This window comes from Clytia hemisphaerica, unplaced genomic scaffold (genome assembly GCF_902728285.1).
Source record: "Clytia hemisphaerica strain Z4C2 unplaced genomic scaffold, Clytia hemisphaerica genome assembly, whole genome shotgun sequence".
Taxonomy (NCBI): Eukaryota; Metazoa; Cnidaria; class Hydrozoa; order Leptothecata; family Clytiidae; genus Clytia; species Clytia hemisphaerica.
In genome coordinates, this window is record NW_027103587.1 from 514,651 (window position 1) to 529,651 (window position 15,001).

The following is a 15,001-nucleotide window of genomic DNA, read 5'->3' on the forward strand; positions in this document are numbered from 1 at the left end:
CAAAACACGAAGATATTGAAGTCAGATTCATTGTCTCCTCTTGGGAGATTAAAGAAATCTATTATGGAATTTGGAATTCTGCATGAAATTTTTAAAAATTGAAATGGTCTTTAAATCAAAAATATCTTAAAATACCAAATATAATTCCCATTTAATTAAGGTCAAAGACGAAAAAGAAAGTAACAAAATTTGATGATTTGTTGCTAATTACTTTGAAGCCTTATGATTTCAGCAATATAACTTTTTTCAATTATTGCATCGAAAATTACAGCCCTTATTTTAATTTTTGATAATCTTTTAATGTATAAGTTTGTATTGTTAAATATCTTTTGGATTTTAATTTTGATTTTTTATATTCTTTTTATGTATAAGCTTGTATTGTTAAATATCTTTTTAATTTTAATTTTAATTTTTGATAATCTTTTATTGTATAAGTTTATATTGTTAAATATCTTTTTAATTTTGATTTTAATTTTTTATATTCTTTTAATGTATAAGCTTGTATTGTTAAATATCTTTTTAATTTTAATTTTAATTTTTTATATTCTTTTAATGTATAAGCTTGTATTGTTTAATATCTTTTTAATTTTGATTTTGACTTTGATAATCATTTAATGTTTAAGTTTGTATTGTTAGTTTCTTCTTAATTTTCTTTTTAATTTTTGATAAACTTTTAATGTATAAGCTTGTATTGTTAAATATCTTTTTAATTTTGATTTTAATTTTGACAATCATCTAATGTTTAAGTTTGTATTTTTAAATATCTTTTGGATTTTGATTTTAATTCTTTATATTCTTTTAATGTATAAGCTTGTATTGCTAGTTATCTTTTGGATCCTCAGATCATAAAGTCGTAATTCTTAGGTCTAGTGTTAAAACTCTACCCTTCCAACCTAAGTTAGAGCGTTTGTTGCTATAATATTTCATGGGAGTTACCCTTTTTCCTCAAATACAATGACGTTGATTTTGGAAGGTTTAGATTACGGACGTATACAAGACTTCGTCAAGTATTTTGTAGCGGGAGCCCTGGTAACCCAGCCTTCGTTTTCGGGGATTGGCGGGTCCAACTGAATTATTTTTAGGTTAACGTGTAAGGTTAGTTGAACCCGACTGCGAGTGAATAACATCAAAGGCCGACTATCATAATCAACTCCGATGGTAAATTTGCCCGATTCTTTATAACTTCAGCGTGGGCGGCCGGCAATCCGCCATCAAAATATCAGATAAATTTCGGCAATCCACCATCAAAATATCAGATAAATTTTAAATAATCTTTTAATGTTTAAGCTTGTATTTAAATTAGTTATCTTTATAATTTTGATTTTAATTATTGATAATTTTTTAACGTACAGGGTGTTTCACATAAAAGTATACTGAAAAAGTATGGCAGTTTTTAGAAAGAAGCACTGAACCAATCATCTTGGCTTTTCAGGTTAGCTGAAAGCAGAGCTACTCAGGTTAAAAATTTACTGCAAAAAACTTTTTTGTTAAAGAAAATATCAAGTCTTAATGCAGTGGCGTGGTGGGAAAATTTTTCTGGGGTGGATTAGCAGAATTTGGCGCCCTTTTTAGAGATTTTTTGTTTTTGACGCCCCCTCTCTATATACATTTAATTTGGATAGGAATGCAAACTAAGCACAAACATAAACACAAAGAAGAAAAGTGTGTGATCGAAATGAGCCAGCGAAATTTTGAGTTTTTGAGGTGATAAAAGGTGTCATTTTTGGTTTTTCAATGGCTGATCATTCGCTAGGGGCGTCTGAAAAATCTTTCTTTGCGCCCCTTATCATTCGGCGCCCCTTCTCAAAAGGGCACCGCTGGTAGGACCTGCCCCCCTGCCACCACATCACTGGGCTTGAGGGTACGACTTTTCAACTTTGGATATCAATTAAGTTCTTCAAGAAAACTTTTGTCATTTAAAAGACTAAGAAGTGTAAAAGAAAATGAATTTTAAATGCATCAGAAAAGAAATTTAATCTTCTTTTCACTGCTGAACTTTTTTATATCTCTGATCTGGTGTACTTGAAGTTTCATATTTCTTAAACAAAGAATGCTTTTGACATGAAATCTTTACTGTAGAAAGGTGGATAAATGTGCCTTCAGTTAATACAAAATTTAAGTTGAAGAAATTTTTTCGTAAGTCGAGTTTACTTTTCGAGTATAATTTTTTGTGAAACACCCTGTAGGTTTCCTTTCACGAAAGATTTGTTTTTTTGCCAACATTGAATTGACTTGGGAATTCAAGAACTCATTTCCATTGCTGTTGCCTTTATAAACCCATAATCTCAATTTGCACCAACGCAAAAAAAACTTCTCGTTTCCCCAAGCCTTTAAAACCATTTAATTTTTAAACAGAGTTTGTCTTATGATGGAGTATCTACTCAATAATTGTCTCTTTCTGAAAGAGACTTGGGAACACGAGAAGTTTTTTTTGCGTTGGTGCAATGCAACATGCTCTATCCCACCAACACAAGAAAAAAAGTGCGTGTCTCATGGTTACTTTTTTTGTTTCATGTGACAAAAAGTGAAGGAAATACCCAAAAAGCACGCTGATTTCGTCCCAGGGATAAAAGTGAGAGAAGCACAAATTTTATTGAAAGAAAAATGGGGTGGAGACACAAGAAAGCGTTTCAGGTTGGTGGGATGGAGCATGTTGTATTGCACCAATGTGAAAAAACCTCTCGTGTCCCAACTCTGGATCAAAACAAGACTTTAAGACCACAATTTTGCCGAAATGAAATCAAGTAACTTTTCTTTCACATTGGTTGAAAAAAGAAATTTTGACAAAAAATCTGAAAAAAGACTTTAATACACTCCCTTCTCACAGACCCGGTAAGATTTTTTCAGCCAGTGGGGGTAAAAATAACTGAGTGAAACTCAATGGGGATTGATAGTCCCAGCCTTTTATGGCTGGGGATTTAAATTCTTTGTTTTCAAGTCGCAAAAATTTAGTGGGGATAGGAAAATTAGCATAATATTTTACAGTGAGGATAGGTTTATTTGATTACGTTCTCCACTGGGGACGGTATTTTGGGTAGTTTTTCCAGTGAGGAGGGTTCCCGGTGGGTCTGTGAGAAGGGTGTCTTAATTGACCTATGATTATTATTTTAGAATTTCTTTTCCGTATATCCATCGATGGCAGATCTTACTTCTCTTCTAGCTCTATTTCTTTACTAGGCATTGTCTAATCGACATTATACCTGTGGTTGTTGGTGTCTCTTCTGTCTGTTTCATCGTCAAAGTGTAGTCCCAAATAGAATTATTTCCATAAGAAAATGCTCGTAAAAAATGTAATTGCCACCGGAGGAAGCCTAAAGCTTCTGAGGATGGCATTCATAGCTTCACACATAAGGAAGTTGGGAAAACATCTCATAATTTTGCGCGCGTTTTTCAGTATTTTAGTTCCGCTTAACGGTAGCATTCTTATCTTATGGTCTCTCTATTGTTTTATCATCATCAAAAAGACTTTTCCGGAGTTATTTTGGTCTGATTACTCATTTTGAAATGTCAGTTTGTCTTTTTCTTGGCATACTGGAGAAGTGGGACGTGGGACGGTGGGACGCTCAGGTGGGACGCTCGAGTGGGACGCTCAGGTGGGACGCTCAAGTGGGACGGTAGTGGGACGCTAAGGTGGGACGGTAGTGGGACACTAAAGTGGGACGGTAGTGGGACGGTAGTGGGACGCTCAGGTGGGACGGTAGTGGGACGCTAAGGTGGGACGGTAGTGGGACGCTAAGGTGGGACGGTAGTGGGACGCTAAGGTGGGACGGTAGTGGGACGGTAGTGGGACGCTCAAGTGGGACGGTAGTGGGACGCTAAGGTGGGACGGTAGTGGGACGCTAAAGTGGGACGGTAGTGGGACGGTAGTGGGACGCTAAGGTGGGACGGTAGTGGGACGCTAAGGTGGGACGGAAGTGGGACGCTCTTTTATATGTATTTTGTCTTTTTCTTTTTATAATACAGTGAAGAGGGACAGGTCAAGTACTTATAAACAATACACAGATCGATCGAAATGTTTTTGACTTTTTTCATAGTGAATGGATTATAAAATAATAACATAATCAATTTGATCGAAGCTACAAAGACCTAGCCCATGAGGTCCAAGGTCAGTTCACCCGTATATGCAGTAGAGTTTTTTATAAGGATTTTTGAATTGCGTAGTGTCGTGTATCGGCTCGATAGTACATTGCTAGCGTGCCGGACTCAGAATCATTGCCAAGAGACTTTGGTAGTTCGAGCCCAGGGTCAAATTTTCAGTTTTGAAAAAAAATTCTAAGTCGCAAGGCGTTCTAATCATTTAGCTACATTTCACTCTTGGTGTTTTCAAGTTAGTCTTTAATTATTGGAAATATGAATTAAAAAGGAAAATACTTTCATTTGTCTTTTTTTCTACGCTCAATGTCAATTTTCAGGATAGGACTCGAGGTTTGTTTACATCAGAGGAAACCCCGTTCTATTTAATTGTTAAAAAAATTCCATGACACAGCATTCGAAAAAGTAGAATAATTGGGCTTTCCACAAGTATATTACTTTTGATAAATATAACGAGATTGCTCACGGAAATATCTAACCCGGGCCTGTCAATCATTTTCTAGACCTGTCAATCACTTTTTTGGCAGCATATTCAGTCAGTTTTGCTTTTCTTTTCATCGTGGTTCTGAAAAAAGTGTTTATAAGATATAATAAAAAAAGACGAAAGCCAATTTTTTAGCATTTTTTTAGTTGAAAGTTTTGGAACATTAGATTTTCAAGACAAGGGAAAGTCATAACTCTTGACTCTTGACTCTCCACCCGCTAATCAACCTTATCCATTTTGAAATACTGTACTTGAATCAAACTGCATTGAGCTGAGGTGACACTCCGGGGGGGGGGTTACCAATTGACAGTATGCTTTAGCGTGGGCGGCCGCCAATACGCCATCGGAATATCAGATAGCCTAAACCGCTGCAGATACCCGTCGCGGCGTCGGTCAATTTGCCTGACTGCCCCCCCCCCCAATTTTTGTTTCTTAAAATTTTAACGGAAATTTTCAAAAATATCAATAAGAGCTCATAAAACCAGAAAAAGTTTGATCAATGTTGACAAAACAGACAAAATAACACAATTTTCGTCGCACCCGTATATGATTCAAACTCTCTATAATCATTACCCTTAAGTTGCCGTTTCATCGACTTATCCACTCGGCCACGCAGCTGATGTGCAAGAGAAGTGAACAATGATTATCATGAGACCTTTATTTTGCCAAGACTTGTATAATTTTACCCTGTCAAGGTATTGACTTCTTAAAGAAATGATTTTAGATTATTTCCAACATGCAAGAGCCGATTGCACTAAATATATATAACACTCGAAAACTATCATGTTATATTTTTTTGTAATTAAATCTTGCATCAGCAGTTTCGAAACAAAAGCATGCTATATTTTTATGTAAAATTATTTTTATAAAGAGAAACGCTTCCTAGGATTAAAGGAAATAAACCAGCTGTGCTGGAAGGTCAGCCCGAAAGGATAAGAAAGATTAGAAGATAAGAAGATTAAAATAATTAATTCAAGGAAAACTAGTTGTCCCTTATTTTCCAAGGAAAATTAGTTATCGCGTATTTTCCAAGGAAATTTAGTTATTGCGTATTTTCCAAGGAAATTTAGTTATTGCGTATTTTCCAAGGAAGATCACTAGACCGTATTTTCCAAGGAAAATCACTGGTCCGTATTTTCTGAGGAAAATAGTTGTTGCGTATTTTCCAAGGAAAATTAGTTGTTGCGTATTTTCCAAGGAAAATCCTTTGTTCCGTTCTTTCCCAGGAAAATCAATTTTCACGTATTCTCCAAGGAAAATCACAGCACTTTATTGATTTTCTTTTGAAAGAAAAGGTATTTCCCTTGCAAAAGATACAAAATAACTGAAATTCCTTGAGCAATCATTAGTTGAATTTTTCTTTTTGAAAAAGAAGATTATTATTCCCTTGAGAAACCACAGAAAATCAATTTCCTATGCGAAAATTCATAGCCTGTCTTATTTAATTGGAAATACAGATTTTATTTATTTTTCTCTTGGAAAACTGCTCAGAATGATGATTTCACAAACTGGGGGGAGGAGTCTTCAAAAGTCATACATCCGACATCATCTAGTCCAACAGCTAAAAAGTCCGATAAGGCAATGAAATCGAAGGTTGCTCCAGTTTTTCCGAACCGATTTTGTCCGGCAAAAAGTGTCAAAAGAATATTTGTTTCAGAAAAAACGTTATTAGCCTGTCTGACTAGCCAACCAATTTTTAACACTTCAAAGTAGGCGGAGGACCGTGTCCGTCTAGTACAGACTTTTAAACTAAATTTAGGGAAAAAATCTCTCAAAGGATCCCAAAATCATCAAAATTTTGTCTCTCTCGATTTTTGCCTCGGACATACCTGTCACCTCGCAAACCTAAGTACCCCCCCCCCGGAGCATCCGTACCCCTTTTTGCCAATATCCCCCCATGTATATCTCGAGGAAAGTGTATTGGAACTTTGTATGATTCAAAGACAGATTTTGGATGAAAATTGTATCAAAAGTATCAAAAGATTAAAGGACAACAACAAGATCTGCTATTTAAAAAGATAAATTTCTCGTCCTCCGTGCTTGAAAAATCAATATTTTTGATTAGGTCTGAAATATTTTTGATCAGGTCTGAAATATTTTTGATCCCTGTGGATAGATTAGTTTAGAAAAGAAAAAAAAATACGTGTGGGGGAATCGAACCCTGGACAACCTGACCTTGATATTGATGCTCTACCGACTGAGCTAGTTAGTCGTGTTTTTTGGTGAGAGCAAATGTTTATATATTGCCATAAAAAGTAATAAAAAATGACGTAATGTAATTGCGTAAAACATTTTCATTCGCGCATACAAACAATAGGCAGGATTTTCATTGTTATTTTGTCGATACTGGCGTAATCATTTGAGAGTATTCCGATCAGAATAACAACTATAAATACTGAAAGTATTCATTTACTCATATTGAGTTCTTTTTTACTCGTACATAATTATCAGAGAAGCAAAAATACAAAAGCCTTACGAGAGAGCGTCCCATTACCGTCCCACCTTAGCGTCCCACTACAGTCCCACCTGAGCGTCCCACTACCGTCCCACCTTAGCGTCCCACTACCGTCCCACCTTAGCGTCCCACTACCGTCCCACCTTAGCGTCCCACTACCGTCCCACCTTAGCGTCCCACTACCGTCCCACCTTAGCGTCCCACTACCGTCCCACCTTAGCGTCCCACTACCGTCCCACCTTAGCGTCCCACTACCGTCCCACTTGAGCGTCCCACTCGAGCGTCCCACCTGAGCGTCCCACCGTCCCACGTCCCACTTCTCCAGTATGCCCTTTTTCTTATCCTTGGAGAGTTAAATGAATCTAAGGAAATTCCCTTTTCTGGGAAATTCCCTTTTTATACCACAAGCAGTTATTAAGCGATCTTCATAGGCCAAAAATATTACTCTACTCAAAGTGTGCGAACAGTTATGTTGCTAAACGTGGACATTAGTAAAATAACATATGAAGAGCAGTTTCTTCAGATATATACGCTTTTTATAGCAATTAAAATGGAAACATGTACTTCTCAGTAATTTCTGAAATCTCGGGTTCAGATTCTTACTAATTTTTTCTTAGGTTTTGACCAAATTTCAGCCTCGTATTCTTATGAAATTGTTCTTATAAAAAACGTGTAAGACAAGGCACGGATGTCACTCTAAGTAGACTGTAAATCACTCCCTTGACACATTTGTTAGCATTTGAAAGAATTTTGTCTCAGATGAGAGGTCACTCTTAACAAAAATTACTGTAGGGCTAAGATCATTCCTTTTGAACGCAAATTCAACTCTATGTGTTCGTTTTGCTGCGGTGGCACCTTAATGAAAGTTATGGCTAGTCTAAATTTTATTTCATTCAACAGTAACTTTCAAAACTTCAAAATTTTCGGTTTGGGCTTTGCATCATCAAAACTTCTGAGATTCTCTATAAATATTAATGAATTCTTTACATTAGTCGGGTGTAAAAACTATCGGAGAACGAACATGGGTCAATGGTTTCACTCTAACATTGTTTGACTTTACAGTTTGATTTTAGATAAACCTATATTTTGGGGATTACAAACTTTTATTTTGACGACCTAGTTTTTGATGATTTAAGACAGATTCATAATAACATATTTGCGTCTGAAGGAATATTTCCAGTACCAAATTTTGATAAAAATTGCATATAACTCACTCCAGCTCCTTGGATATTGAAAATCATTGAAAATTAATCATTAAAATGGGATATAGAAAACTTTCTACACCTAATGCCTTTCAGAAAAGGCAGATGCATCATTGACTTTAGAAGATGAGTGAAAGATATAGGATTTTAAAGGTCAACCAGTATTTTGGGGGCCCTAGATCGAGCATTGATAAAACCGAAAAATGTAAGTATGAGTAACAGCAAAAACTCTTGGAATTTCGTTCCTACAAGCTTTACTTAATGGTTTATTAATATTATATATAAAAATCTTCACTAAATCAGCAAAAACGGCAAATTCTGTCATTTTAAAGCAAAATATAGGAAAAATGTCGCGCACGACATAATTGTTTCAACTAAAAATTTGTACGAGTTCCAATCCCACAGTTCACTTGAAATAATTGGAAAACCGTGAAAATTATGTCCTTTCTTTTGATATTGCAATTAATTAACGTGCAAGAGCAATTAACGCAAAGGAGCATGGGATTGCAAGTCGTACAAACGAATAAATTTGTGCAGATTTGTTACTATTTTTAGATTCGTCGCAGTGTGCTATTAAGACGTCGTTAAAAAAATCAAAATTGTCATTTTGAAAATTTCTAAATTTTCATCATCGAAAATCTTGAAATATTTTACCTTAAGGGAACTTATTTTGGAGGGAACTAATTTGGGCGAATTCGGCGAATTTAGAGAAAATTTGCAAAAATTAGTTCCCGCCAAAATTAGATATTTTGCTCACTCGCCAAAATAAGCTCCCTTAAGGTATACAAATCATAAATTTTACATCCATCGGGTTGTAAATTTAAGGGAAAACGAAATTGTTCATAGGTTCTCCCCTTATTACCACTGGGCTTTATAATTGGCCCAGCGTGGCAGCGGAATGGGCTTTTAAAAAGCATCTGGCATAAAAAAGATTTGACTTAGTCGGGGCCTGTGAGCGCAATTATCAATTGACGAGTCCAGACCAAAAATCGAAGTATCTGACTTTCTATTGTGCGCATGCATAAGAAAAAACCGTATGCAATTAATAACCCGTGAGTGATATTGTCGTAGGAGAGCATGAACTCAACTTCAAGCAAGAATCACCAATTTTAGAAATTCATTAAGACCGTGGGAACATTTAGTATTTAAATGGGCAGTATATTTAAATGGACGCCATAGAGTCCCAATGTGGGATGTGCCACTGGAACATTCTATCAAGGCTTTGAAACATTTAACCATTATCACCAAAAATTATAATAATCCTTTATAATAATTTAACCAAAAGTTAAGCTTTGGGTTTCTCACCTCTGATACCCAAAATAAGGCAATCAATGAGTAATTCAATTAGAGATACGCCTAGTTAAGGGACATTCTCCGGCCATCGGCCAATACGAATCAGCCCACAGCGAAGAATTATCCAATGAAAGCCTAATTTATTGTTTAGCTATATTTAGGATAACGATTTTAGTATAAATACGAGTGTTATTAAAAATCATCATTGCATACAGATATTTAATCAATCGATGATCATATTTAGATAATTAGAAATATTTTATACTTAGAAAAGATTATACTTAGGAAAGATGTAGCTTATAACCACAGGCCCGTAGGAAGCATTTTCATTTTGAGGGGGGCAAAGTGAAAAATATAAACCGAGGGCCATCCATGGTTTGGCCTACCCTGAGTAACAGAGGCCAAAGATTTCAAAGAGAAAATATTAATCTATTCAAGCTGTGATACTCACGGTAGGTTTGGTACCGTGAATAGCACAGGTCAAAATCATATATTGACGCTGTGCCGACGAATCGAGATTCTATTCAGCGCGCAATCAACGAGGACAAAAGTAACCATGACGACCATCCAAGATCTTGGATGAAGTTCAAAGTTGATATTTTTATTCCCGTCGTTGAAAATACAATTTAAAAAAATCATCAATGCTTTGTAAAAAGAGTCAAAAATTTAAATATCATTCTCTGGTTCAGACCCGTAGCAACCGGGGGGGTTGCACAGGGGCATTGCCCCCCAAAAATCTTTTTTCCAAAAGTTGGTAGCTTTGAAAAATCTTGTATCAATGGCTTCATTTTGAACATAATCCTTTAATTAGATGCGTTTTCCAACAATCTAGACACCTTAAATTGCGAAAAAAATTTCCCTCGGGCCAAACCTATACCCTGAGTATCAGAGGTTAAGTTTTCAAAGAATATATTAACCTCTGAAGACCAATAATAGAAATTTAATCGCGCATGTGTCAATCTAATCGCTGAAGAAAGAATCAAAGATGAAGAGCAAATATTACCATATTTTAATGTCTAGCAGACTGTATCAGTATGCAGTTTACTATTTACAAATTCCCCAGAAACCTCCAAGTGTAATTGAAAGGAGTTTCTCTCAAAAGAATTTTTTTACATGATCCCCAAATGTATAACAGCAATTACTAAACTTTTGATTATGGAAATGTCACTATAATTGAATCGAAATAATAGACAGACTTTATGTTATGATTCTCTATCACTGATTTATTCTAAAAAGCATTGATGACATTTTTTAGTTGTGTTTTCAACGACGGGAATAAAATATCAACTTTGAACTTCATACAAGATCTTGGATGGTCATCATGGTTACTTTTCTCTGCGTTGATTGCGCGCTGAATAGAATCTGGATTGGTCGGCACAGCGTCGGTATATGATTTCGACTTGTGCTTTTCACGGTAACGACATGGAGGTTCTCAAACGAGATAAATTTTCCGAATGATTTCCAGGGCGGTCATTAAAATCGGGTTGAAAATCCAAGGTGGTCAGTTTAACAAGGTCAAAAATCCAGGGTGGTCCAAAGAAATGGGAGAAAAAAATTCAAGGGGGTCCTGAAAAATTTGCAAAAAATCCAGGGGTGTCACCTTTTAAAAAAAAGATCTCCTCAACATAGGGGGTACAAATTTTTTTCTGGAATAGCCCAATAGATATTATAACAATAGCGTTCAGTGTGAGGTCGTTGTTGTTATTTTCTCCCCGCGTAGTTTGATTATTCACCCGATAGTGGCATTTGGGCCCGACGCGAAGCGGAGGGCGCAAATGTCACTAGAGGGTTAATAATCAAACTGCAAGGGCAGAATTAATGACAACAACGAACGAAAACTTAACGCTATTACTATTATTATTCATATCGGACATTCAAACAACGTTTTTTTCTAGCGTCAACCAAATCTTTCCGCTTCAATGCAATCTCTTCAACAAATTTTTAGCACCTTGCAAGCGGGCCGCAAATGACCAAAAAGTGTTTTTTTCTGACGTTTTTTTAGTCTCTTCGCTTCAATGCAACGACTTCAATCCAATTCCGAGCGGCCCGCAAATGACGTTATTAGCGAGTTTATGTATTCGAGATAAATCGAGGGCGACGGTATAAAGCAAAGTTGACATGGGGCCAAAATCGCCGTCCACTTTGCTCGACGACGGTAAAAACACCAAGATACCGTCGTCTGTTTAGGTGAGCAAAGGCGATATAGAGCCGTACATCAACTATCGACTTTGTTTTGTATCGATTTCACTTACCGTCGCCCTCGATATCCTCCGATACATAAACTCGGTATTGCCCTATACCCGGGCGGTTAATGATATTTCAGCCCTCTGAAGCCTGGCGCTTTAGTTTCCTCAGCGCGGGTATGACAATTTGAGTCACAAAACCTTTCAATACTGCCCGCCGATTGAACCTTTAATGGCTTACTTAATGACCGTTCCTGCAGTATTTCTCTTAGACTTGAAAGAAAGTTGCACATTTATTTTCATAATCCAAAACTGCATGTGATGACCTTATTGGCCCAACGCTAGCGATAGCGCCTTTCATTTGCAACTCTGTCCGTCCTTCCGTCCTTCCTTCCGTGTGTCTGTCTGTCCTTTTTTAGAGAACCGGCGCTTAATACCAGTACCACACTTTTTGCCGTCTGGACAGGGAAAAGCTTGCTAAAGTCGGGTACTGGCTAGCCCGGGGTCCACTTAAAGCTTTTTTATAGACTGGATGGCGCGATTAAGTAGCCCGGTAGTATATGGTAATATGCTTTTGCCTAGGCGGACTGTAAAACAGTCCGCCACATTTTTGTTGTTTTTGCCAGGTAAAAAAAGAACGAAGCAATGTTTTTATATAAAAATAAGTGATTCAAAATCTGTTATTGATGTTTGTTTCTCATGCTAAATTATATTTTTCAACTTCGAGTAGCTTTTTTGTTATTTGGATTTTAAATATTTTTTTTCCAAAATGGCGACCTCGTCAAATGCTCCTAGTCTACTTCACTGGACTCAGCGTTATAAAAAATTATCAAAAAGCAAAGTTCAGCCAGAATAGACTCTAGTCTAGGTACTGGCTAAAAAAGATATATTTTCTGATTTCGCGCTCCTTAAACAACAAATGTTTTCAAACAAAACAAGATGGCGGTCGAAGCGAGGAAATTGATTCGTGTTGATTCATACTTTGTTGAACATTTTCTTTGCTTTAGAGACTTTCAAACCAAAGAAACCTTCTAGTGATTTTTCTTTGTAAACCTTTTTCAACATTCTGTTATATCTTATAGTTTTTGCTCAAGTTTTCATAAAGCTTTACAGATAAAAAAATTCACTCCATTAAGAATTAGTGAATAAGTCTATGGGTGCAATCTTCACATAAACTGGGGGAAACCCGGCCACTAAAAGCCGGATACCTCAGGAAAGTTGGAGCAAGGCACTTTGTCTTTCAGATAATAATAACAACTGATGACAACACCCATGGACTAATACTCATGACAAATGGAGTGAGCTGATTTTGTTTGTCTTGGGACGAGAGCATTGACCTGGCACGCCCCAATCACCTGGTCGAACATCATCACATTAGTTATCTACATGAAACATTTCCACAACTGGAAACTCGGTACAATCAATGTACGCACAGCCAGAGAAGACGAGAAACTCGAGAAAGTTGTCAAGGAGATCGGAAAAGCCAATCTGTCCATATGCGGACTTCAAGAAGTCCGCCGTAAAAACGGCTCGGCATTAATAGAACTTAATGAACTAAACGAAAAATACGAAGTCTACTGGTCTGGATACGCCACAAAACGAATTCATGGAGTCGGGATTGCGATAAAAGTCGATCGTAATATAGTTATCGAGGATATTAAATATATAAATGCGAGACTTATTGTAGCAGATATTAATATATACGGCTGCTCAACGAGAATAGTTAACTGTTATGCACCAACGGAAGAAAGCACAACTCCAAGTAAAGACATCTTCTATGCTAGCTTGAGGAAGCAACTAAATACAGACAATAACAGAAAGATAATTTGTATCGGAGATTTCAATGCCACCACTTCAGCCTCCTGGTACAATTCGTCGCTAAGAGAACACGTGATTGTCAACGATCTTATTGCCAATAATAATGGTGAAAGATTCCATGAACTGTTTAATACACAAAAACTATCGGTTATGAATACTTGGTTTACCCATAAAGAGTGTCGTAGAGTTACCTGGCACTCACCAGACGGTGTTACCAAAAAGATCTATGACTTCATCCTATGCTGCAGCTGGATCAGACAATTTATAACAAACTGTAGAGTGTACAATAGTTACGACTTTGATAGTGATCACCGATTGGTTATTGCGTCACTAACAACACCCTGCACTAAGATAGCATGATATGAAAAAAGGAAAAATAAAACCCAAACTAAACGCCTTGACTATACTTTCCTTTGCGATCAAGAAATTCTTCACAAATTCAAAAATGCCGCAACCGAAAGTCTTGATACAATCGATTTACAGAACGACAATACAGCACTCAACAATAACCTACTGAAATCTATTAACGAAGCCGCATCGGAAAATATTCCTACAATAAGAAACACTAAACTATACCAACCATGGCATAATGACGATAAACTTCGGGAGCTATACGAACTGAAGGATCGACTTATGATACGTAACTCAGACCAAAAGGCAATCAAAGCTGCTAGAAAGAAAATACGACTTCGATGCAGACACCTCAAAAATAAATACCTGGAGCAAGAGGCGGAAAAAATCAATCAATTGGCCGTCAACAGAAACCTACAACGACTGTTCCATCGAGCTAAAGAGCAGGGAACAACTCTGAAAGCCATTCCAAGCAGCTGTCAGCCTCAAAAACTCTTGGAACACTTCAAATCCCACTTTAATCCTGTTGACCCGTCAGAGTTAGTTGAACCCAGTGAATTGAGTACTGACTTACCTACTTTCATACGCGAGCTACAAGAGATATCAAGAAAAACCCCTATCGAAGACAACCCGCCTTCGATTGACGAAATTCGAAAACACATCAAGCTACTTAAAAATAAGAAAGCCAATAATGACATTGATACTGAACTGATCAAATTATGTGATGAACCAGCTGCACATCGCATTTTACATCAAATCACACTCAACGTATGGAATAATTTAGACATTCCAGAATCGTGGGGCAACTCACGTCTCAAAACTTTATGGAAAAAGAAGGGCTCAAAAAATGACCCATCGAAATATCGTGGTTTGAGCATCGGTTCTACAATATGCAAGTTATTGGTTAATATCATCCTTGAACGCCTCCGTCCCTGGTATGATGCTCAGCTCACCGATGAACAAAACGGCTTCCCACAAAATAGAGGAACTACTGACGGCATTTTTATTTTAAAACGAATTCAAAAAATCACAGATAGGAAAAAGCAACCACTATTCCTCTTGTTTGTAGACCTTACTGCAGCTTATGACCACATTCCTCGATCTTGGCTGTTTCAATCGATAA

General features: G+C 36.8%; 1 protein-coding gene across 1 annotated transcript; it reads left to right on the forward strand.

Moving 5' to 3' along the window:
* The first annotated feature begins 13,095 nt into the window (after positions 1–13,095).
* On the forward strand, positions 13,096–15,001 carry LOC136801473 (uncharacterized). The gene is made up of 3 exons (XM_067058118.1): positions 13,096–13,674; positions 14,011–14,781; positions 14,948–15,001. The coding sequence occupies exons 1-3, from the start codon at positions 13,096–13,098 to the stop codon at positions 14,999–15,001; spliced, it is 1,404 nt and encodes a 467-aa protein (XP_066914219.1).

What these genes read in the sequence shown, in the direction of transcription:
- LOC136801473 (XM_067058118.1), top strand. Translation starts at nt 13,096, where the DNA reads ATGAAACATTTCCACAACTGGAAACTCGGTACAATCAATGTACGCACA. An exon ending in TTAATACACAAAAACTATCG is followed by an intron (nt 13,675 to 14,010) that starts GTTATGAATACT and finishes ATCGATTTACAG; the next exon opens with AACGACAATACAGCACTCAA. An exon ending in CTACAATATGCAAGTTATTG is followed by an intron (nt 14,782 to 14,947) that starts GTTAATATCATC and finishes TCTTGTTTGTAG; the next exon opens with ACCTTACTGCAGCTTATGAC.